The 26,798-nt window shown below is 40.6% G+C and overlaps 1 protein-coding gene across 1 annotated transcript in view; it reads right to left on the minus strand.

Annotated features, from left to right (window-relative positions):
- Window positions 1-26,798, minus strand: part of rbms2a (RNA binding motif, single stranded interacting protein 2a) — a 98,311-nt gene that overhangs the window by 38,436 nt on the left and 33,077 nt on the right. The window contains exon 2 of the mRNA XM_065265929.2: window positions 12,028-12,188. Coding sequence (XP_065122001.1) covers window positions 12,028-12,188 — 161 coding nt within the window. The remainder of the gene's footprint in view (window positions 1-12,027; window positions 12,189-26,798) is intronic.

The raw sequence follows: 26,798 nt of genomic DNA on the forward strand, positions 1-26,798 counted from the left end.
AATGCAATAGATGAATACTGTTGGGTGTATGCCTCCAAAAGCTGCAATCTTTCACGTTTGCCTCTCTATCAGCATCTCTGTTTGAAAAAGGAAATGATATCTTGCAGATTTATTTTCTAAATGGATAAGTTTAACTTCTAAACAGCTGTCAGAACAAAATACAAGTGCTCAACTATTCCAGCATCCACACGCGTGATTTAGTAGACAAATCTTCTTTCTGACGTGATGTCTCACAATTCAAATAGACATTAATCACAAAATGTATCACATGAAATCTTAAGTTTGTGTTTGTTATGAGTTCATTTGAAGTCACCATTACTGTGATTAGTGTTTCCTTTAGTTAGGCATTTGTCCCTTGACCTTCACTGATCTAACTTTGCTCTTTTAGCAATAGCAACAATGTTTTAGTAAGACCACTTGTTCATTGCTTCATGCAGAGGGAAACTCTTCCAGACCTTCTCAGATTGTTTATTTTTATTATATTCTACTCTACAAATCATTGAAACATTTGATCACAATTTAATTATGAAGAAACAGGCATATAAAAAAGCTCTATGCAAATTACATTGTATTGAATAAGACTGCCGTCATGCTTCAAATTTTATTTTATTTTTTTGCTTAAGAGAGACTTCATGATTTCTGATACAAATCTCAAGGATGGTGACAGTTAATGGTAAGAAAGTTGCAAAATTTTTGTCATTCATGGGATTTATGAATGAGTTTTCTACAATCCTGGTACCCAGCATGCATTGCGGCATGACGTTTTGTTGTTGATTGTCACCATGATTGTGTTTTATAGGCTGATTGTTGATGTCTCAGTGTGTCTGACTGAAACCACAGATTAGATTTGGGTAAACAATATTTAACTCTTCAGGGTATGTGGACTTTTACAGCACTGTTGGATTTCATGGGAACCTCACAGGGTTGGCAGAACTTAAATTAAACACTTATATTCAGTGATTACTTTTTTATGATATCATTGAATTCCAAGACTTATACTTTCATACTAATTAACATAATAACAGTTATAGACTTCATTTCTCTCATCTTTCTCTGCTTTAACAGATGTGTTTTATTAACACACTGCCACAATGAGCAGAAGAAAACTAACACTAAACTTCAAGACCCAAGTACCCAACTAAAGGAAACACTAATCGGCACAATGGTGACTAACTTTATCAACCAGATTTACAGCAGTTCTTTAGAAGTTAAACCTATCATCCATGTAACTCTGCAAGCAAGTTGTAATTTTAGTTTTAAAACAGAGATGATGATAGTGTTCATTAAACTCTAGGCATTTTATCTATTGCATTTAATATTTTGACTTTCTTCCTCATTTTAGTATTACTTTCTCCAGAAAAAGAGTCAACAAAATAAAAATTTTAAGACAGGAACAATTCCAAAATTTTGTTGATTTGACACGGAATGACCAGCAGGTGTTCACCATTAATGACTCAATCACTTCATTATCTTATTAACTTTAACACTGATTTAGTGTTTTTTTAACACCAATCTTGGTGTGGATTATATAAACACCGAGCAGTGTTAATTTAACACTGGGGATTTTGCTGTGTAACATGCAACATCCCTAATGAAACGTCATTGACCTAACTTGAGATTTCAATATATATCAACAGGAATGAGCTGAAGGTTTTTTTTAAAGTTGCTTCACGGAATGATATAAAAGGTAGTGTTGGAAACTTTTTTAGCGAAGACCAGGAGACTTGGATTTCCTCGAGCAGTAGTCTTTATTGCAGAAAGCGTTCTTGGAATCAGAGCATAGAGCTCGGGGAGCTGCAGTAACCAAGTCTGACTTTGGGTATACATGCATTACATTTAAAGCCATTCGAAGGGGGCAGTCCCTTCAGATGGAAACAATGCCTTTAGATTACAATATAAACATGAAAGAGAGGTTACAGTCAGGCAAGAAAGGACAGCTGTAAACGCATTCCTGATCATCCCCCTTTGATCAGATAACCATTATGGCAGGATGGGGTCTGTATAAACGCATCCCAGATCATCCCCCTTTGAGTAGATAACAAATGGTCAATATGCCCTTTGAAAACAAAGGCATGCATTCCAGCTAATAGCTTCCATTACCTTGCTGTTTCTTTCATATTTAGGTGAACAGATACATATGATAATAATTAACAAAACAAAAACAATGACTTCAAATAATATTTCAACAATTCCCCCTTTGAGAGTTCTAAATAACTCTCACATAATTTAATTATAAACCTTCATAAGTCCATTCTTTGACATATGTTGGTTAACATAATGTCCCATCTTCTAGTCTTGTAACATTGGAAGTTACAGTCCAATTTGACGTGTGTGAATTGGCACAGAATATCATGATTCTGTTGTTTTCTGGAACCAAAACTGTATACTGAAAGTTCTGCAGTCCTTGAATGTGGATGCGTTGTGTTTTGCTGCTAACAGTCGTTTCAGATGTTACAGTATGTAGATTTTTGACACTCCAAATTCTTTGCGAGATGACTCTTTTGTCCACACTGCTGTCCAGGGTGACTCACACCAGGGTGTCACTGTCATGTCCAGTATCTGCAACATAAAAAGAAAGACACGAAAGAGCAGTACTCTCATACTACATTTTATGTTTAAAATATCCTTGTTATCATATCATTTTAACTTCCTTGTGATCGTATAGCCTTAACATCATTGTGATCGTATAGATTTTTTTTTTTTTTACCCTAATCTGTTTTAGTTTGACACCTAAGGACCAGGCGAGGTGAGGGTGAACTACATGAGGGGAAAAACGTAAGAGGGAATCTTCACCACAGGGTTTGGCCCCCGACGCCTATTGCATTCGGTTCTGCCCTGGGCTCCTCACTGGTCCATGTGTCCTTGTCTGTCCCTGTCAACATAGGAGCTATCAACATCTTAAATTCTAAATAAACTCATCCCTCTTTTAAACTGTAAAATCAATTCTTAAACAACAACAAAATCCTCTTATGAAACATCAGTCATCGTAGACATCATCCAGATTTCATCATTGTAAAATTTAATACAACAATAACCTCTTACAGCCTTAATGATTAGACCCTTAGCAAGTTGCCCCACAGATTAGATGTAGAAGGAAGGGGCTGCTTCAGTATTGTAAGCAGGCTTTGTAAGAGCTGAGAAACACTGTTAATTTCTCCAAGTATCTTTTTGCCTCTCCTACACTCTTTTAAATAATGCCCTTGCTTCCCGCAGTAGTGACATTTGATGTCCTTCCTAAGACATTTATTTGGCCCACTTTCTTTTTTAGCCTTATTCAGCAATGCTGCTGCTATTTTGACATTTGTCTTAACATCAGAATCTCGTTCCCAAGTGGTTAATCTGTTCAAATTGCTTCTCAGAGTTGCATTAGACCATGTTAGGTCTAGGAAGGGCAGAGCATTTCTGTATTCAGATAAAAGCCCATCAAACCATGAGCGGACTAGTGGTCCTTTATCATTTAATACATCCTCAGGATTATTTGCTATCCCACTGTATGCTGCAGCTGACTGACAAAACCTTTCTGTGTATTCACTCACAGTTTCATTCTTTCTTTGCACACAACTAGTGATCTTAGTCCAATCAACCTTCGGTCCAACAATGTCCCTCAGTATGGCTAACACTCCTTCTTTTAACCCATCTTTATTTGCATCCTGTAACTCATAACTTTTAATAGCAGTTTCAAAAGTACTGAATTCTGATTCAGACAAAATTTGTGACATAAGCTGCATGATGTTAGCTAAAGACAAGTCATACAAACGGATTTTTCTGGACAATGCTCCTCTGAACTCAGAAAAATTAGCATATGCTGATGGCAAACTCTCAGCAAGTCTATCTATTGTTTCTGGAGCTACATCTTGTAGCTGGACTACTGACATTGAAGGAAATGCAGTTCCAACATTTTCACTTTGAGCCTTTTTCCTTGCTCCACACACCTTAACTGAATCACATGCTTTGTCAATTGTATTATTTCTGTGATTAACACAAACACTGTGTTCCTGTCTAACAGACTGTAAGTCAGGATGAACATCTGAGTGTTGTTTCTGATTGTCTTCTAGTGAAGACATGTCATGGCCTATCTTCTCATTAGGAGAGATAGCATGAGAACACAAATCTTGAATTTTCTTCTCTAGTTTTGCAATACACTCAGTTTGCTTTGCAGCTAAAGCCAAACTGTACTCTTTGTAACAGAAGATAATGCCTTTTGAATTGTTCTTTCTAACACAGGCCCCCAAAACTTTCTTACACTCTTCAAGAGTCCACGTCCTATCTGGATCAATACCAAATTTCTGTCTTAGATTCTGTCGAACTGATTCTGTCACAATAGAATCCATGTGATTATTCAGGATTGAGCTAAACTCATTGTCTGACCATAAAGGGGTTGCAAGTCCACCTTTCTCAGTTGTGGGAATCAGTCTAGGATGCCTTTTAACCATTATTACCTTTAAGTGGATTTCTTTTAATAGACAAACACTGTTGTTAATCTCTCCCACAAATTAGAGGATAGCCCAAATTCTGGATGACCTATTTGCTTTTATTCATCTGTAGCCTTCTCTGATATACAAAAGACACACCAAGCTTCTTCTCTGACCAAGCAGAGGATAACCAAATTCTTTTTCCCTGATACACAAAGGATATCCCAAAAATTCCACAAAAAAAAAGAGGCTAACTTAAAATTCTACTGTACTTCCCTGATGAAGCAGAGGATAACCAAATTCTTCTCTGCCTAAACAGAGGATAACCAAAATTTCTTCTCTGATAAACAGAGGATAACACAAATTCTTCTCTGCCTAAACAGAGGGTAAACCAACATTTGTTAACAGAACCCTGCAGCTGTTTGTTAACACTTAAACACATGAACTGGTCTGTAGAGGTTCTTTTGATAGAGTGACACTCACCAAATCAAAGTTGAGCTGAAAAATGTTTGTAGATATTTGGTGAAATGAGAATCTCTATCCGGGTCACGGCACCATCTGTTGGAAACTTTTTTAGCGAAGACCAGGAGACTTGGATTTCCTCGAGCAGTAGTCTTTATTGCAGAAAGCGTTCTTGGAATCAGAGCATAGAGCTCGGGGAGCTGCAGTAACCAAGTCTGACTTTGGGTATACATGCATTACATTTAAAGCCATTCGAAGGGGGCAGTCCCTTCAGATGGAAACAATGCCTTTAGATTACAATATAAACATGAAAGAGAGGTTACAGTCAGGCAAGAAAGAACAGCTGTAAACGCATTCCTGATCATCCCCCTTTGATCAGATAACCATTATGGCAGGATGGGGTCTGTATAAACGCATCCCAGATCATCCCCCTTTGAGTAGATAACAAATGGTCAATATGCCCTTTGAAAACAAAGGCATGCATTCCAGCTAATAGCTTCCATTACCTTGCTGTTTCTTTCATATTTAGGTGAACAGATACATATGATAATAATTAACAAAACAAAAACAATGACTTCAAATTATATTTCAACAGTAGTTTGGTATAATCACAGAGCTTTAAGCGTTTCCTTTCTGCCACTCCTTTACAACTGATTTCTCCACAGTCACCCTCCATCGTTTCCTCTTCTGAACCAAAAATTGCTCAAAATCAAATTCAAACCTCAAAGTGTACTGCAGATTGCACAACAAAACATACTCAATGTAAGATCTGAGATATCTGGGGCCTCATTTATAAAGCATGCGTATGCCAGTTCCCATGCAAAAAATAAAATAAAAACTTGATGGGAGAATGGGCTTGCATGGTGAGATCTGATTCATGTACGCACACTTGTAGGTGATCTGTGATTTATAAAGGGAATATTGCTTTCTTTTATAAGTCTTAATATTTTTTGCCGCATACCATTTTTGGGTTTTGTGCGTACTTAGACTTTTAGTAAGGATCCTATGCACAGTTTTATAAATGTGACCCCAGGACTGTAAACACAGAACATTTACAAACACACTAAATATCGCTTAGGTTACTCACGTAACCCCGGTTCCCTGAAATAACGGGAACGAAGCATTGCGTCAGTTTGCTGACGCTATGGGGGAAACTCCTGTTTACTCCGTGATTGAAGCCTATTGGTTAACGTCTGTAGAAAATACAGACCAATGACGTTTGAGCCCGCGCGGGGGCGTGGCACACGTCCCTATATAAGCCGGTGAAATACGTCAAGAGCTCATTATTATTCGACTGAAGCGCGCAGCCGAATAACACTCGCTGCGTAGACGTTTGTAGCACGGCCAGCGACGCAATGCTTCGTTCCCGTTATTTCAGGGAACCGGGGTTACGTGAGTAACCTAAGCGTTCCCTTTCAATACGGTTCACTTCGCATTGCGTCAGTTTGCTGACGCTATGGGGGAACGTAATCCCATCCCGCCGTGCATACACAACGGACTGAGGTGCCCTTACCGGAGAGACACTGCATGTGGCCCTAACCCAGCATATACATAGCTCTAGCGAGCGCAAGTGTAAGCACCATATATGAGACAGTAATACGCATACAGTGAAGTTTCTAAACGCACCATGATGCATATACAATAGAGCACAAGACGGCGGGTTCTCTGAGCGCGCCGCGAGCTGTGCATGAATTATTAATAGGTAGCCATGACGGTGAGCTAACAACGCACCGTGAAGGCATACAGAAACGCAGTCGCGTGAATCATTAAGCCGATAAGACCTGTGCTTGTAAGGCAGGGACATCCAGGCTATAAAATCTGACAAACGTAGACGGCGAGGACCAGCCGGCCGCGTTACAAATGTCAACGATAGAAATCCCCGTAGACCAAGCCCAAGATGAAGCCATACCCCTCGTGGAGTGAGCTTTTAAACCAACTGGACAATGTTCATTCAGGGAGGCGTAAGCCAAAGCAATGGCTTCGACGATCCATTTAGATAGCCTCTGTTTAGTGAGCGGCATACCTAAGGAATGTTGCGCGAAGCTTACGAACAGCTGATCTGACTTGCGGTATGAGGCAGAACGGTCCGTGTATATTCTTAACGCTCTGACGGGGCAGAGCGTGTTCGGGGTTTGTTCGCCGTCCGCCGTCGGAAGGGCGAGAAGTGAAACCACCTGAACTCTAAATGGCGTGGTCAAAACTTTAGGAATGTATCCCGCTCTCGGTCTAAGGATCACTTTGCTATCGTTAGGACCGAATTCCAGACACGACGGGTCAATTGAAAACGCGTGTAAATCGCCCACTCGTTTAACCGATGCCAACGCCAGGAGGAGAGCGGTTTTAAACGAGAGAGCGCGCAGGTCAGCCTGTTCGAGGGGCTCGAAAGGGGGACCGCGCAGCGCTTTCAGGACCGTGGACAGATCCCAAGACGGGACCGTGTTAGGTCGCGGTGGGTTTAGTCTGCGAGCGCCTCTGAGGAATTTAATGATGAGATCATGTTTTCCCACGGTGCGACCGGCGATAAGGGCGTGATTCGCCGTTATCGCCGCCACATACACTTTAAGCGTCGAGGGCGCGCGACCGCTGTCCAGCATTTCCTGCAGAAAGGAGAGAATATGCTCCACTTCACAGGTGTTTGGGTTTAAGTCTTTCGTCGTGCACCAGTCAGAAAAAATAGACCACTTTTGAGCGTAAAGGCGCCTGGTAGATGGGGCCCTAGCTTCAGTTAGAGTATTTAACACTCGTCCTGAAAGGCGTGATGGTTGCCGTTCAGATACCAAACGTGTAGATTCCATAGCTCCGGCTGTGGATGCCATATCGTCCCTCTCGCCTGAGATAGGAGGTCTTTCCTCAGCGGTACTGGCCATGGTGCTGATGTTTTCAGCTGCCATAGGTCGGGGAGCCACGGTTGATTGTGCCAAAACGGGGCGACCAGAATTATCGCGCATTTCGTCTCTCTTATCCTCTGAAGGACCTGTGGTAACAGAGCCACCGGAGGAAAAGCATACAGAAGACACGCCGGCCATGCTTACGACAGGGCATCGTGATGTCTCGAGAAGAAGATCGGGCAATGCGCGTTCTCGTCTGATGCAAACAGATCGATCTCCGCCCGGCCGAAGACGGTCCATATTCTCTCGACCGTCTGAGGATGCAGTCTCCATTCTCCCGGCGGCGGACCGTTGCGCGAGAGAATGTCTGCACCCGTATTGGCTACACCCGGTACGTGAGTCGCCTTTAACGAACGTACGTTCGCGTGAGCCCATAATAAAAGCCGTTTCGCCAGCCTGGATAGGGAGCGAGATCTCAGCCCTCCTTGGTGGTTTATGAACGAAACCACCGTCATACTGTCCGACCGCACTAGAACGTGTTGATGTTGGAGTTTCGGTCGAAAATGTCGTAGCGCCAAGATAACCGCCCACATCTCGAGGTGGTTGATATGTAGCTGAGACAACTGGTTGTTCCACGCACCGAAGGCGAGCTCGCCGTCGCAGTGAGCGCCCCAACCCGTCGCAGACGCATCCGTAGTCACCACTTTCCTCCTGCTCACGGAGCCGAGCTCCGTGCCCGAGAGGAAAAGGTGAGGGGATGTCCATATCGAAAGCGCTTTCACGCAGCTGTACGTGATTTTGATTAATAAGCGGCCCGACAACCAAGCACGGGGCGGAACTTTCGCTTTCAACCAAAACTGAAGCGGCCTCATGAACAGCATTCCCAACGGTATTAGTGGGGATGCTGCTGCCATCAGACCCAGCATTTTTTGGAATCGTTTGAGAGGGAGATGTGAACCCGCTTTGAACGATGCCGCCTCGCGTCTGACCGTGAGCGCGCGTTCCTGTGTAAGCCATGCCCGCATCTTTAATGAGTCGAGCGTCGTGCCTAAGAACGCGATTCGCTGCGTGGGGGTGAGCAAACTCTTCTGGAGGTTGATTTTGAACCCCAAATTCTCCAAATGCTGGAGTACAACGGTCTTGTGCGCAGTAATTTCCCTCTCTGACTGTGCTAGAATAAGCCAATCGTCGAGGTAATTCAATATGCGGATGCCGCTCTGTCTGAGAGGGGCGAGAGCCGCATCCGCACATTTGGTAAATGTGCGTGGTGCCAGAGATAATCCGAAGGGCAGGACTTTGTACTGGTATGCTGTCCCGTCGAACGCGAATCTTAGGAACGGCCTGTGACGTGGCGCTATCGGAATGTGAAAGTAAGCGTCTTTCAGATCCACTGATATGAACCAATCGCCCGGTCGAATTAACGCCATGATTCGTCTGGCTGTAAGCATTTTGAACGGCCGTTTGGCAAGAGTGCGATTCAAAACGCGTAGATCCAATATCGGTCTGAGGCCGCCGTCTTTCTTTGGAACGAGAAAATAACGACTGTAAAAGCCTGATTCGCTTTGATCCGCCGGGACCGTCTCTATCGCGTCTTTTAGTAATAAAGAACGCACCTCTTCCCTGAGGATCTGTACACGATCGTCTGGGACAGTGGTGTAGAGAACGCCGCGAAACCGGGGTGGTCTCCGGGCGAATTGAAGTGAATAACCGTGTTGGATTACGTTTAGAATCCAGCCCGGCATACCGGGGGTGGATTGCCAAACGTGAAATTTGACGGCGAGCGTCGATATGCTTATGGACGTTAAGCCGTGTGTGTGTGTTTGTGTGTACAGAGGAGGAAATTTGCTCTTTTTGTGAAAAGGTAAAAATTTTTGTTTCGCTGTTACAGCGAGGGTGTGTCCAGCGCCCGAGGGGACTGAAACACGCAGAACTTTCGAGGGCGGGCCGGCCGAAGCGGGACCAGAGCCTCTTTTCCTCCTCAGACTCTCTTCAGGGAGGCGGCGCCGGCGTCGGGTCCAGCGTAATCCGAGGACGGGGACCGCGGCGTCGAGGCGGGCCAGCCGGTCGTGCAGGACGCTGGCGCTTGACCTCCGGTTCAGCTCTCTGCTGGGGCTGAGCTGGTGCTGGCTTAGGGCGTTGAGCTGGCGGCGGTTTTGGGCGGCCGGTCTCAGACGCTGAGGCAGATCGTTTTGGTAGAAAATGCCGCATAGCCTGCGACGATTTCTGTGCCTCAGTGAAGCGCTGGGTGAACCCCTCCACAGCGGAGCCGAAGAGCCCCGACGGTGACACGGGCGAGTCAAGAAGGGCAACCCGATCCGTGTCCTTTATCTCCGTCAAGTTCAGCCACAGATGTCTCTCCAGAACAACCAGGCTGGCCATGGCTCTTCCTACAGCCTGAGTGGCGACTTTAGTGGCGCGAAGGGCCAGATCAGTCGCGCTGCGCAGGTTCTGAAAGGTCGACGGGTCCGGACCTGCCTCGTCCATGTCACGGAGGAGTTTTGCCTGGTATACCTGCAGCACCGCCATCGTATGGAGAGCGGATGCAGCGTGGCCGTCGGCGGCGTAGGATTTCGACGCCAGGGTCGATGTCAGGCGACAGGGCTTTGATGGGTGGTTCAACTTCGCCCTCCATCCGCCGGCTGAAGACGGGCAGAGATGGGCGGCGACAGTTTCCTCGAGCGGCGGCATCTTGGAGTAGCCGTGTTCGTCGGCGCCGTCCACTACGGAGAGGACGTGGGAGACGGCGCTCTGAGCTCGGGTGGAGTGGGGAGCACGCCAAGATTTGGTGAGCTCCTGGTGAACCTCAGGGAAAAACGGCGCCTGCCGTTGGCGGGACGATTGACGGCGCCCGGGCTGCAGAAACCATTCGTCCAACCGGCTGAGTTGAGGCTCTGACGGCGGCGACCACTTAATGTTGAGCTCCGCCGTAGCTTGCGTCAAGATGCGGATGAGCTCAGAGTCGTGAGGACGCGACTCGGTAGGTTCATCAGCGGCGGCTGCGTGGGCGTCGTCATCCGAAGCCGCCCAATCCTCTAACTCCTCAGAGGATGACATCACTTCCAAGTTGTCACCGGACCCAAAGGAAACCATGCCGCTAGCACTCGGCAGGGGGCGTAGGTCCTCATGGGCGAAGGTGACAGGGTGACGGCGGGGAGACAGAGCACGCGGGGGATGAGCCGGCGTGGACTCGGTCTCAGGGCGTCTTCCAGCTTCACGGCTCCGCTGCTGTTTAGGCGGGAGAGCACGGGAAGCCTTCCGTTTAAAGATCTCGAGGCGGGAGCGCAGCACCGCGATAGGAAGGAGCTCGCAGTGGGCGCAGCCCGCCTCAGCGAGTACGGCCTCGGCGTGGGCAGGACCCAGACAGATGACGCACTCCTTGTGGAAATCCTCCACAGGCAAAGGGGCTCGGCAGGAGCTGCAATGCCGAAGCGACATTATCTCAACGCGCTTCTGCTCTTTTAGATAACTCTTTTTAGTCTCACCGGAAAGCGGCAGGGGAACACGCTGGTGTGTTGTAGTCCGCTGCAGTGCTTGGATCGACGGCGAGTAAGGGCTTCTTCTTCGGAGCAGCGAGAAGGTTCGCGCTGAAGGAGAAAAGTAATGAGCTCTTGACGTATTTCACCGGCTTATATAGGGACGTGTGCCACGCCCCCGCGCGGGCTCAAACGTCATTGGTCTGTATTTTCTACAGACGTTAACCAATAGGCTTCAATCACGGAGTAAACAGGAGTTTCCCCCATAGCGTCAGCAAACTGACGCAATGCGAAGTGAACCGTATTGAAAGGGAACTTGATTTCTAGTTATGTGTTTATGAAGTGTTTAACTAAAGGCTACTACACAAGACTTTTAGTCCCAAGAATATGCATAAAACATCCTTAAAGTCCGGAGTAAAATAGCTTCAATAACAACATTTGTCATTTCATGCTCATGCTGGTGTTTTTAGCTGCATCTGAGGCTGTGTTTACACTGGTTATTAAGATACGTTTAAATCACAAGTGGACGAAGGTAAAAATATAGCTTTGTTTTATAACCCTGTACAACCCTATGCAAATTGCAGATTTAAACTTGCAATCTTATAATGTAGAGTTCTCCACCAGTTGAGCACTACGAATGTACACTATAATTGAGATGAATGCTAATTCATTGTAAACACATACTATAGATGAATAAAATGCATTTGTGAAGATTCTTGAAGAGCTGTGTACTGAATGGACCATTATCATTATTGTGAAGCAGACATTCTTCGAGATTAATTAATGTTACATAAGAGTTTTTTTTAATCATGCAAGCACAATAGCTAAAAAGTTTAGAACCACAGGACTTACGGTTGGCAAAGCTTGACCAGGTCTTGGTCAGTGGTCCCTGGATGTAAGCCACGAATGTAGAGGTTGGTTTTGCTCAGCTGTTCCCCACCTCCAGCATTACATGTGCTGTTGGTACTGAGACTGAGTGGCACCATGTGATGGGTGGAGGACACATAGCCCTGCTGTAAAAAACAAACAAAAAAACAAGCAACTTTTGATCTTTGGTTCTGTTTATGAATGAATACATGCACAAATACCAGCAAGTACTTTTTGCAATTAATTATTAGATCAGCAGTGACATACTTGCAGAGTACAAGTAAAAGTTTTAAGGGAATGTTCTCTTGACTGGTTAAAGCCATAAGCTCTAAAGCCTGGAACACAACAAACTAATGTTAAACTACTAAACCAACTGTGGTGTCACTTTTCTTTTGCTCGGTTCGTTTTTCCATTAAGTTTAGTACCACTTCATTTTTCCCATGTTCACGGGTGTGTTTTGAGGCTTTTTAAAGATGTCATTCCACCCATGTGTTTCTGGGTGTGGCTGATGTCTCGGTCCTTTACGATCGCTGCCTCTCATTTCTGGGCATTTTGCACGCTAAAGCGGCGTTTGTGGATGGTTCATGTTCCCACTGTGGGAAGATGACCATCTCAGATCTGAGGACGCGACTCTCTTACCTCAAGAAAGGAGATTTCTGCAGCTTAAATGACGAGGTATAATGTATATTGCTATCCTTCTTATAAAATGTATATTAATATAATGTGACCCTGTCTGTGAAATCCAGGCTATTTATTTAATGATGAGATGAGGAGCATCAAAGTTTGATTTAACTCATAGATTTAAATCTCTGGCATGATCTTACTCAATCAATATTTAGGATATTTTCACAGAATGTTTTTAAGTTATCTAGGATGATTTTATGTAGAAAAATATAGAGGCAGGGTCACATTACAGAAAATAAAGTTGCATTTAAGAAGCTTTTTTTAGAATACTTCAACTGAAACTAAAAGCAGCATCCAAACACTGAAGGTAGTCAGCCGTGCTTCCTGTGTTGACAGCTCTCTTGCATTAGACCAGGGGTCATCAACCCTGTTCTTGGAGATCTTTCCTCCTGCATACTTTAGTTCCAATGCTACTTCAACACGCCTGCATCTAATTTTAACCACAATCTGCACATCACAAATCCACTGGAGGATGAAAACAAATACATCCAACTGAAACGGGAATCAATTCTAAACATATATTGAATGTTTTAAATGATTTAAAATTTGAGTTTTTTTAATACAGTTTGATAGTTGGTCTCTAAAGGCCGATCAGATGACCTAAAACTCTCTTCACTACATTCACCGGACTAGCAGTTCTATCCAGCAGGTAAATTTACAATTTTCTACATGTGTGCCAAGGCAATCCTACAACACATAAAGCACCCAAAATATTTCAACACTACCACCAAAGGTTACTCGAGAACTGTGAGTTATGAGCAGTTTTTAAAGCTAGTGGCAAGAAAACAAAAATGGCACCCAAATTCTTAAACTATTATGACCAATCCATTGCCATGATTAGATTATGTGAAAAGTTGTGCAATACATACGCCACATTCGAATTTTGCATGCATATGATACACCTGTCCTTTCCATTCACTTAATACGGCAAATCTTTTTGCTTCATTTAACTAGGTTAGAGATGTAAGGATTTTTTGTATTTAGGCTGTAAATAGTCATTTGTGTGCTTTTGGGTAATTTGTAGGGGTGCACCGAAATTTCGGTCGCCGAAAATTTCGGCCGAAAATGGCATTATCGGTTTCGGGCCGAAAAATAAAAAATCCAGCCGAAAATGTAAACCGAAAATGAATGTCAACCGCGCCCCTCCCATCTGTGCGCTAGCGCTTGGGTTTCACTCACGGTGATCAGTCGTCTCCCACCCCTCCCCTTCGTGCTCAAGCAGGTTTCACTCACGGTCGAGCTGTTTGCACGCGTCTGCAAAGATTAAGCATGTCTTGATGTGTAAACATTAGAGAGAGTCGCGCTAATGTGTCTCATACTGTAATCCATTAACATACATTTGGTGAATAAAGCAACGAAACACAACGTAACGTTTTTATGTGGAGCGACTGTTGCGCTGTTTGGGATTCACCCTCGGTCTCTGTATGTGCATGCGTTTAAGTGCCCTCGGTAGTGCACATACGAGAGAAACGCGTTTAAAAAAAAACAAGCAAACATAAAATCTCGCTGTTATTGACAGGGCACATATAAACAAAATTCTCTCCACAGTATTCTTTTTCTAATAAAAACATTTGTTTATGTCTTAAGTGTATGCATAGATTACAGTCAGATTAACCTACTTAAGTCTGTGTCATTAATGTTAATCAAACAACCCATGACAAAGAGACAAATAGCTCTAAAAAATTATAATATATTTAATTGATTGTGTTATGATTCATTTAATTTGATTTCTGTACCTAATGCTAATTTCAGACCTTATTAATGTACAACTTTGTTCTCTTTTATAAATGTTTGCAATTTCTTTATTGTTTATTAGATTTTTCCCACCTGCTTTTTGCTGATCCGAAAAATTATCTGATCTGTGCCTCAAAAACTGTAATGTGATCCGAACTGTGAGTTTTTTTATCCGTCACAAACCCCTAGTAAAGTTAGTACACAGTGATGGCCATAAATGCAATTGTACTAATAATTGGCATAATAATTTATTTCGGTGTTTCGGTTTCGGTTTTTCGGCCTTGGTTTCCTTTTTTCGGTTTTCGGTTTCGGCCAAGAATTTTCATTTCGGTGCATCACTAGTAATTTGGATGGCCTTGGGACTGATTTTGTTACGCAGATCTGGCAACCCTGACAGGACAATGAAGGAAGCAAAAGAGCAAACAAACGCTGGTTGATAAGAAATGTATTTCGTCCTTTAATATATTTGTAGAAGTTTCATAAAAAAAGTAATGAAACATAATCTAAGCATCTGTTTTAAAGTAAGTTTAATAAATGGGAGTGTACCGTTACGTAGGACCTGATTTTGCAGAGTTCGACGCGTTTCTGGGTCAACAAGGGAGGGGCTTCGAAAAAACCTTTTAACCAATCAGCTCAGTCACGCGACCTCGTGCAATTTACATGAGGTCGCTTGACTGCGCTGATTGGTTGAAAGGTTTTTTTCGAACCCCCTCCCTTGTTGACCCAGGAACGCATCAAACTCTGCAAAATCAGGCCGTGCGCACAGTTACATGAATGCGTAACCTCGATAGAGAGATATCACAAAATCTCTTCCAAATTTCTACCGGTATATCATACCTACCATTTTATGACCCACCCCGAATGGTAAGAATTCCTTAACAGGACATCCCTGAAGACTCAATTCATTTTGTTTATTTATATTTTGAGATTTAATGATGGAAAAGCTGCACAAACTTTTTTTATTTAAGGCTTGAAATATCAAAATTAAAAGATTACATGAGTAAAAATCTGTAGTAGTGTGTGGCTTTTGCACTCTTAAAAGAACACTTTTACACATGAATACTCTAATTTAGTGCTTTATTTAGCTAAGAAGTGAAAAAATAATTGAATAAATATTTATGTATTTATTCAATTTATTAATTTTAAAAATGGTTTTATATTAAAAAGAATAGCGTAGTTCACACCGCAACTATAACAATAAAGATACAATAAACAATATCGTTGGTATCTCTATCAGGGCGATTTTTTCCAACTGATGAACGATAAACCACTGACAGCCAATCAAATCTATTTGAAATTCAAGTGCACGCACATTTAAAATGACAGATGATTCGGTGGAAAAGCTCATGAGCTCCATCACATTAAATGACCTTAGTTGCTGTGAAATGAACTATGTAAATGCTTTTTAATACCACATACCACACTGACTACACCAAAAGGTAAGATAATAGATTACACATTAAACTACTAGATTCACTGTTTAGAGTTACGAAAACGCGGCATATTGAGGGCATCTGCTGGTTATACCCGCTGTGTAAATGCAACAAGAACAGCATATTTATAGATTTAATATGTGAACAATTACAAGCGTTTTTATTACAGGAAATATGCAATATACGTAATGCCATTGAAGGTAAATTATTTGCACGAGTACTGCGCTTTGCAAGAGAATTAGCATAAAGTTATTGTTATCGTCCGGTGGTGTGGATGCTAATACAATTATAGGTATAGTTATTAATGTTATAGTTATAATGTGAATGGCCCTCAAGGGTCAATAATCAATAACGATTTTTGTTTTAATCTTGCTGTGACATTTGCCTGTTTTTATATTTATAAAATCTTATATTTTTCTCCGAGCCACCTCAGTTTAAAGACACTTTTACTGTTGCTTTGTTTCATCATTTATATACTTTATGCATTAAAATGACATAAATACCACAACATTATTCAATTTTCAAAACATTAGTTATAAAAAATACATTTATATCTAAATACTTTAATAATATTTTATAGAATAAGATTTGCTCCCTCCTATACAAAGATGTCTACATTAGAGATGCTCAACTTTATCAGTTGACACCTTTCTAGTATAACACAGAGTATTGGGTCTTTCCATCCAGCCCTACCTACATGTAGTATTTGCTTTACTCACACGGACAACCAACATTTTTACATTATCAGCAGTTGGTTTCTACAAGTCAGATAAATGAATATAAATAATTCAGGAGTAAAATTGTCATTAAAAAGGAAAGGGTTTAAAAATTTTGCAAACATTTACAAATTGCAATGTAAGCCTATAAACCCTATTTTATCTTATTCAGCTCTTTCATGTCAACATGTATTTTACGACAATGTATTGTACAATAGCAGCAGGAATTAGTAATGCATAAATGCTTTGTAATCTGTTTAGCAAATTAGACCTTGGTTATTCTCAAACCGTGTCCCTACGTGTTCTGGCTGATTTCTGACAGTTTTACTACCATTCCCCATATACTGTAAATATTTAGTACATTGCTAAATTGGTTCCATTGTTTACATTATTAAGAATGTTTTTACCATTGAGTATTTATTGAGCATTAGAGTTTAAATATGTAAAAATAAATGTTAGAAATATTCTCTATGTGTAAGAATTAAAAACCATCAAAATATGTTGGAAATTCTTAGTCAATTAAAACACCAACATTTCCTAAAATGTCTTTACTGCAATGTTTCAACATTTTTAGAAGCACATCATGTGCAAACAGAGAGAACAAAATTTACTGGCACAGTGAGAACCCCTGGGATTTTTGGGAAATGTAGTTTTAAGGTAACAATTTCAAAGGCAATGAGGTAATACAAAACCTTGTGCCATCTGGTACTATAATCACATCCCACATTTACAAAGGGTCTTTTCTTGTCTCTTGCCTAGTGTTTATTATGTGATGTCTCTTTTGTTTACTCTTATGGCAAAGGTACAGAAATGACATATCAGGACAGAGAAACAGAGAGATGGCAGGAGATATGTCTGTAATTTTCCACATGTGCACTTAACCTCAGCATGAACTCCAGGCTACAGCCCAATGTTTTTCAGCTAGACATAACGTAAACAATTTCAGCACTAACAAGTAAATTTAAGCTATACTGTGATGAAACACCCATCACTGGCATCAATACTGTGTAAGAGATCCATTTTAAAGTAACATTAAAATAACCACATAGTATATGCAGGTAAAATAAATCTTTTACACACGTATATTATAGAGCAAGTTAAGTGTTAATGAATACCTTGTAATTTTTCACTTGTTCATTTTACTTGACTTTAGGGCTTTTCAAACATTTGATAGGGATGCACCGATTGTTCGGCAACCGAAATTATTCGGCCCAAAATAGAGAAAAACAAATCAGCGCAGAGTGAGAGCTGTGCAAATGCAGCAAACATGTTGGTAAAAGCATTTTAAAGTCTCAGAGAAAAAGATGAAAACATACAGTACTACAAGTTTTGTTTATCATTTAAAATCAAGACATCCTGAACACCATGCAGTGTATGAAAAAGACACAGTGTCGATCCTGGGTATCTGCTAAATGCACAAGAACGGGAGAACGAGAGACTTCAGCTCTTCATCTCATGTCATAGTACGACGAAGAGCGTCAGCAGTATGTAAAAAAACTTCCTTAAACCTGTACAGTCCTTTTTGTTCGACTGCTTTGTTGTGCGTTATTTTCTCTGTCATCTCCTGTCATTCTTTCCGCTCTCTCTCTCTCTCTCTCTCTCTCTCTCTCTCTCTCTCTCTCTCTCTCTCTCTCTCTCTCTCTCTCTCTCTCTCTCTCTGTCTCTCTCTCTCTCTCTTTCTCTTTACTTGTGCTTGACCATGCACGCAGGTGCGCTCTGCTGCTCAACATAGCACTGACGAGGACGAGCTCAAAGGAATGTTGCTCGGTGGTAGTGGGGGAGAGGCATGAAAATTGTAGACATTTGAAATCAGCTCAATCCTCCAGTTTTGCCGACGGCAGCTTTAGGCTACATTTACACGTACATATTAATTTTAAAAAACATTTACCTTCGTTTTCGCCCTTTGTTTACACGTAAACGTAGATTTCACCTCTGAAACCGATTCTTTCTAAAATATTTTTAAAACCTTCGTTTGCATGCCTGCATGAAAATTGAGACAAACGGATGTTTAGACAGCCAACGTCACAGTATGCGCCAGAGCTCGAACCTATGTCAAAAGTTCCCCCTATGTTTACATGTGATTGCTACTCTGAATGCTTCCATGATCACATTTATGTTCGTGCAAAATCGTTTCGTGTGTTTGTATTTGCAAATACAGTTGCTCCATTATGTTGAGGAGCAGAGACGAGTGCTCGGAGGTAGGCTGTGACGATTAATCGTGCAAATGCGTGTTTTACAGTGAAATGCCGCCACATCCAAAAGCCAGAGGGCACTCTCCTGTAGAAACGCCATTTGTGCCACAGAAGAAGTAGCATTACAAACGCTATTCCAGGAAATGTCTAAAGGGATATTTATATAAGGGATGTGCATTTATGTCATTTTTTCATTTTGATTAATGCATTGGTCTGAAGCAGTGGTTTTCAAACTGGGGGCCGCGAGATGGTGCCAGGGGGGCCCCAGTTTTATGACATTTTATGAAATACATTAATTTATCATGAATTCTGTGTAATTAAGCCTAAAAAATAAGGCTACTAACCAAAAGGACTACTTTTTTGTATAATTAAATTTTTTTTAATTAAAATGTTGAGTTTTAGAACAGTTTTTTGTCACAAATTTTCTTTGGGGGGCCGCGAAGGAATGCACTGTACACAAGGGGGCCGCACACTGAAAAAGTTTGGGAACCACTGGTCTGAAGAACAAGTACTCGATTAACTGGGGGCGGGGCAATCAAAGGGCGTACATGTCATGGTGAAAATTAAAAATATTTTTATTAAAAACACTCAATTAAAAACACAATTAAAATAGAATTTAATTTTGAAGAAACTATGACAGAACAATGAACACATACTAGATTATTAATAGAGACAGAGCGCAGTTATGCAAATTTGAAAACCACGCCCAACCGGGGGGGGGGGGAATCCAACCGTCTCCATTGACTTTGTATTGCGAGAGACTGCCTCCTTGTCATTTCTGGCTTATAACAAAAAACAGAATAATGCCTAAAAGCTGCTGTGTGACAATATGTACAAGCTAACAAGCCAAAGAACCCAGAAATAAGTTTTTATAAGCTGTCGAACCGTAAAACCCAGCCTTTAAGGAGAAAAAAGTGGATTGCCTACTACGTTTCCCCCTAGTGGACACAGTTTTACTAATAGTAGTACTATAAAAAGTTGCCTTTTTCCAGTCTTGTGTCTTTAAACGCTCGTTTTTTTTTAGGTCGACAGCTTATTAAAACTTATTTCTGGGTTTTTTGGCTTGTTAGCTGTACACCTTGTCACACAGCAGCTTTTAAGTATTATGTTTTTAAGTTTAATCTGTAAATAAGTTTTTATAAGCTGTCGACCCCAAAAAACGAGCGTTTAAAGACATAAAAGTAAAAGTATTAAATCTGTTTTTTTTGTAATGAAGAATTGTAATGTATTTGACAATTATTAAGCGTTAATCCGGTCAAGCCTCTAGCCAACACAAGCACAATCTTTTTCTTGTGGGGTTTGGTGGCAGTTGCAAGCCAGGTTCGCAGCGCCACGCCGCCACCTGCAGAGCGAGAGCGTAAAGTGCACTTCCTGCTTAGCAGTCTCTGCAGCTCATAATGTCGAGAAAAATAGGATATTCTAATTTTAAAATTAAAAATCGAATGCCAACCCACCGAACGAATATTCGAATAATCGAAAATGAAGTGAAACTAAAGGGTTAATAAACACAAACGGAAGTGCTTTCTATAGTATGCACTCTATATTAAGCCTTGATACAACATAAATGTACAATGTGCATCTATCTGCATAAAATGGAAGACTTCAACTAAGTTTTCAACTTTTCAACTAAGTTAAGTACAGAAAGTTTAACTCCCTTTGTGGATGTGCACCATAAACAGCGCGCTTTTAAACACGTCCAGTCAAAGCACAAGCTTCATAACATTAAGCAGCTTTTAGTCTTTTGCTATCATTTTAGCAATTAGCTGTGTCATGTCCTCTCACCTGTTCTCAGTCAAGATGTATTGTTTATGCTCGTATGGCTCTCTAGTACCTCTTGACATTTTAAATATGAGATGATAACCCATTGAACTTTGAAGGCGCTTTACATTTTGCACCTGACTTACTGTATATCTGAAAACCATGGCATCCTTGAGGGCCACTGTCCTGCGTAGTTTAGTTCCAACCCTAATCAAACACACCTGGAATTAATTTCGAAGTAGTCCTGAAGACTTTAATTTGATTTTTCAGGTGTGTTTGATTAGGGTTGGAACTAAACCATGCAGGACAATGGCCCTCCAGGACCCAGGGTTCCCCACTCCTGTTTTAAACCATAGTGCCTCAGTGATGTGTGGCTGACTTCACGGGATCAGTGGGCTGTTGCGGCATGGGTGTTTGGAATTATCTGTTTGTTTTTTAATCATACTTACTTACTTATTCATTTAGCTGATGCTTTTATCCAAAGCGACTTACAATTGCAATATATGTCAGAGGTCGCACACCTCTGGATCAACTAGGGGTTAAGTGTCTTGCTCAGGGACACAGTGGTGTGTCACAGTGGATTCAAACCCGGGTATGTCTTATCCACTCGACACGGCGTCAAAGATGAATCTCCAGACCCAGTCTTTACTACCACATGCGCTTGTAACGCTAACCAGACATCCAAATGCCGTCATATTCACAATAAATAAATAAATAAACCCACATGATCATGGTTTTTGTGATCAATCATCGATGCCACGTTCGAGCACTCGAGCAATCGAGTACTCGTGCCCATCCCTAATTTATATTGCTGTTCTTCAGATTGTTTCAGGTATTTTCATGATAATAAAGAATATTTTGAATGATTGTGTTTGATGAATGTTGCTTTTTTAAATTCACATTATAAACGACTCAAACTCATAGTAATTTTAGATTGATAAGGACTTCCTACTGATCACAGAGCCGCAGTGGCGTGTTTACCATTTTGGTGGCCCTTTGCAAAGTCCAAGAACCGGGGCCCCCCATGCCCCAGCATTGCCCAATGTTTTTCATTTGAATTGCACAACAATAATATTCAGTATACAGACTTAAGTGAGATATATATAAACCTGGTTTATTTTGTTTTACACTGCATAAAATAACACTAAATTGTTAGTTTGGTATGACAAAAAATCTTGGTTTAAAAATATTTTTCACGCCCCTCTCAGATATATCTTTTGCTTGCAAATGTATTATAGGATGTATTTAAAACAATGTAATTAAAACTGCAACTTCAGTGTCTGAAATCTTACTAAAAAAAACTAAATGAGGAAAAAGAGTAAGCATTAGATTAAGATTCATACTTATCTAACAAACTGAACTAACAAACAACAGCAAACAACATTGTAAGTTGGTTATTGCTTAAATTTATGGAAGTGAATCACATAAAACTCTTATGTTCATATTGCAAAAACAAACTTCCTGTGAGATACAACAAGCATATAGACTAGAAATACACTAAAGATGACATTTTAATGACAATGATGAGATACAGAATATGATTTATGTATTTTCGACGTGATTTAAACCCCTGTGTGGTGTCTTCATGTTTATACCTGTACGAGTGTGGAACAAAAGATGCCTGTCATCAAACCGAACCACCAATCACAAGTGTGAAGCCCAAAGTCTTTAAAGTAAACTTGACCATCAAGTGAATGTTGTGCAGTTACGAGAGCACAGATGGAGTCGAGCGAGCGCTCATTCCAGCACTTGTGTGGCTGCATTTGTGCGCGATGAGCAGAGGTGCGTTTTCCCATAGAGTTTCGCACATGAAGTAGCCTATATGTTCCCTCGCAAGGATGAGCGCAAATATTATTCTTCGTGCATACTCGCACATCTCTCGCTCGCGCGTGCTTTATCCGTGCCTTAGATTTGGGTCTGAATAAACGTGACATACTTTCGCACACCTTGTGGCCAGTAGGGGGCCCGCGAGGCCCCACGCAATTACGTGCACAGCAAAATCCCCTGTGTTAAATTAACACTGCTCGGTGTTTATATAATCCACACCAAGATTGGTGTTAAAAAAACACTAAATCAGTGTTAAAGTTAATAAGATAATGAAGTGATTGAGTCATCAATTGTGAACAGCTGCTGGTCATTCCGTGTCAAATCAACAAAATTTTGGAATTGTTCCTGTCTTAAAATTTTTATTTTGTTGACTCTTTTTCTGGATAAAGTAATACTAAAATGAGGAAGAAAGCCAAAATATTAAATGCAATCAGTGTTCGAATTGAAGGGGGTCTGGGGGGGATCCCGGACCTCCTATAAGCCTTAAGGGACCCCCCATAAAGCACAAAAATATAAATTAGGGGGGTCCCCTGGTTTTTATTAAAATTAAAATACTACATAAATTTAAAAAATCCTCATTTTGCGTGTCACAAAGCGATACTGTCCGTTATTTGTCCCAATTTCGCAATAAAATAATTCAAATGACTTCTGTCTGACATAAAGAAACTCGCAAGTGCGCCTCATGCTGTTTTCTGGAGGAATTGACAGACGAGTTAATGTCTCTATCTGCGTGTGGAGTATTTTTTACCTCAGTTGCGGTAAGAATCTTTAGTAATCTTTAGGTTTAAGGGTTTTTAAAAAAATCTTCTCAAACAATTATTTCATAACAGTGGCAAAGCTATCCACTCAGACTGACGGCTGGTCAACCCAGTCACACAAAATATTTTATTGGGAAAGCAGAAGAAATCACGCTTAAATGATAATAAATGAAAGTCTCTTTAATACTTAGCCTATCGCTCAACTACGCATCTTTCAGAAATAAATAATTATTTGTAGAAAATATCTTTTGCATGTGTTTTTTTAAACCTTTGAAAAATGTCACATGCATGGCCGATGTGGGACTCATTTTCAGCCCTGGAGTTTCATGTCTTAGACCGGCCCACTTTAGTTCACCACTGACTATATTAAAATAATATAATTAAATCCTCAGTGCACTATTCTTTGCAGCCTTGCAATTAATATATTTTCCAAAAATATAATTTCCAATTCAATGCAAATAGTCTAAAACAGTTATGATTTTGCCATAATCGTGCAGCCCTACCATAAGGTATTTTAATATTATTCAATTAAACTTATTCAAAAACTGCTGAAAGGGAACAAATGTTTTCCCCTATATTTTTTTCCCTAGAGTTTTGCATGAAACAGATGAAGAATTAATAGATTAATCATTGTTACAAATATAACTTACCGGTAGATATAAAAAATACGACATTTACCTTTTATCAAGTTATCAACTGCTGAAAAGGAACAAATGTTTTCCCCTATATTTTTTCCCCTAGCGTTTGCATGAAATAGATGAAGAATAACTATTAATAGATTAATCATTGTTACATATATAACTTACTGGTAGATTTTTACCTTTTTTTTACATTTACCTTTTATCAAGGTATCAAGTTACGCTCAAGTTTATTTTAAATCTAAACGTGCGGCAAGTGCACTCAAATATAGACGCGTCTAAAACAAAACTCGTGTTCACAGGCGACCGCTTTGAAAAGCAGAAGGCGGCGGCGCGTCATGCGTTGTCCATGCGTTTTAAATGAATATGGACCCTAATTATGATTATGAACGCAAGAATTACTCCGTGGTCGGAAGTTGGGGCACAATCAACTTGGTCATAAAGCGGTGGGGACGTATACCACCCGCAAATTACGCGAGTGGGGCTGCTGTGAGTGCTGGGGACAGCAACCTTGAACCTGGTGGCATGATAACTATCTTTAAAATTATTTATCTTTAAAAAGATTAAGTATATTTAATTTATACAGTGAAGAAAACAGTGTTATTATTCATTTGATTCTATTTATGTACCTAAATACTACTGTTAGATCTTGCTTTATTTGTAACTTTGTTCTTTTCTATTTTTATATGCTCATAATTTCCGAAAATTATTCGATCTATGACTCAAAAAACGCAATGTAATCATCCATTTAACCACTACTATATAGTAAAATTATGTAATTTAAGAATGAGTCCACCCTATTTCACCCCTATTCTGTTTAAAAGTTCTGCCCTTGCCAGTGTTTCACACTAATTTGAGGGGTAAACATTTTTTTAGAGTTTGAATTAAGGGTAATTTGGGGTTTCTTTGATTAAAACCAGGATCAGATGATTGTTGATCAAGGACGATCACATCTTACGTTGTGAAATCACAGCGACCCTATAATGATGGGGGTGGAGCTTGGCCGGGGGGTGGGGCTTAGCTAGGGGACCCCCCATAAGCTTTGACATAATTCGAACACTGAATGCAATAGATAAAATGCCTAGAGTTTAATGAACACTATCATCATCTCTGTTTTAAAACTAAAATGACAACTTGCTTGCAGAGTTACATGGATGATAGGTTTAACTTCTAAAGAACTGCTGTAAATCTGGTTAATAAAGTAAGTCACCATTGTGCCGATTAGTGTTTCCTTTAGTTGGGTACTTGGGTCTTGAAGTTTAGTGTTATTTTTTTTCTGCTCATTGTGGCAGTGTGTTTATGAAACACATCTGGTAAAGCAGAGAAAGATGAGAGAAATGAAGGCTGTAACTGCTACTATATTAAATAGTATAAATGTATAAGTCTTGGGAATCAATGATATCATAAAAAAGTAATCACTGAATATAAGTGTTTAATTTATGTTCTGCCAACCCTGTGAGGCTCCCATGAAATCCAACAGTGCTCTAAAAGTCCACATACCCTGAAGAGTTAAATATTGTTTACCCAAATCTAATCTGTGGTTTCAGTCAGACACACTGAGACATCAACAATCAGCCTATAAAACACAATCATGGTGACAATCAACAACAAAACATCATGCAGCAATGCATGCTGGGTACCAGGATTGTAGAAAACTCATTCATAAATCCCATCATGCATTGCAACAGGACAAAAATTTTGCAACTTTCTTACCATTAACTGTCACCATCGTTGAGATTTGTATCAGAAATCATGAAGTCTCTCTCAAGCAAAAAACAACAAAAAAACACTAAAGCATTACGGCAGTCTTATTCAATACAATGACATTTGCATAGAGCTTTTTTATGTGCCTGTTTCTTCATAATTAAATTGTGATCAAATGTTTCAATGATTTGTAGAGTAGAATATAATAAAAATAAACAATCTGAAAAGGTCTGGAAGAGCTTCCCTCTACAAGAAGCAATGAACAAGTGGTCTTACTAAAACATTGTTGCTATTGCTAAAAGAGCAGAGTTAGATCAGTGAAGGTCAAGGGACAAATGCCTAACTAAAGGAAACACTAATCACAGTAATGGTGACTTCAAATGAACTCATAACAAACACAAACTTAAGATTTCATGTGATACATTTTGTGATAAATGTCTATTTGACTTGTGAGACATCACGTCAGAAAGAAGATTTGTCTACTAAATCACGCATGTGGATGCTGGAATAGTTGAGCACTTGTATTTTGTTCTGACAGCTGTTAAGAAGTTAAACTTATCCATTTAGAAAATAAATCTGCAAGTTATCATTTTATTTTTCAAACAGAGATGCTGATAGAGAGGCAAACGTGAAAGATTGCAGCTTTTGGAGGCATACACCCAACAGTATTCATCTATTGCATTTAATAGTTTGTCTTTCTTTATTATTTAAGTATTTTCTCCAGAAAACGAGTCATCAAAATAAAAATTTAGAGACAGGAAAATGTCCAAAATGTAATTGATTTGAATGACCAGCAGGTGTTCACCATTAATGTCTTAATCATCACTTCATTATCTCATTAACTTTAACACTGATTCAGAGTTATATTTTTAACACCAGTCTTTTTTAACACCGATTCTGGTGTGGATTATATAAACACCAAATAGTGTTGATTTAACACTGATAGAGTTAATTTAACACTGGGGATTTTCCTGTGTGGTTTGCGTGGTGGGTAAACATGCCACTGCAGAGCCGTAGTACACGCACAAGCTGTGCATGAAACACAGAATCTGAGCCTTGCGATTCAGAATTGATTTCAGGCAGGTCTTTTTAATGGGGAACGTGATGTATCGTCACAGCCCTACTCGGAGGTCAGCAATTTTATGCGTGTTCAACTTCATGCGGCGCTGCAAGAACCGACAGACGGATGATGTCAACGTACCGCGAGAGCAAGTTAAGAAATCATACTAAAGGTCTAATATCAAATCGCTCTCGTGGTACTTTGACCACCTACTGCAACAACTCCTCCCTCCAACACAAAGAACCAGTCCGC

The sequence above is a fragment of the Paramisgurnus dabryanus genome, chromosome 14 (assembly GCF_030506205.2).
Source record: "Paramisgurnus dabryanus chromosome 14, PD_genome_1.1, whole genome shotgun sequence".
Taxonomy (NCBI): Eukaryota; Metazoa; Chordata; class Actinopteri; order Cypriniformes; family Cobitidae; genus Paramisgurnus; species Paramisgurnus dabryanus.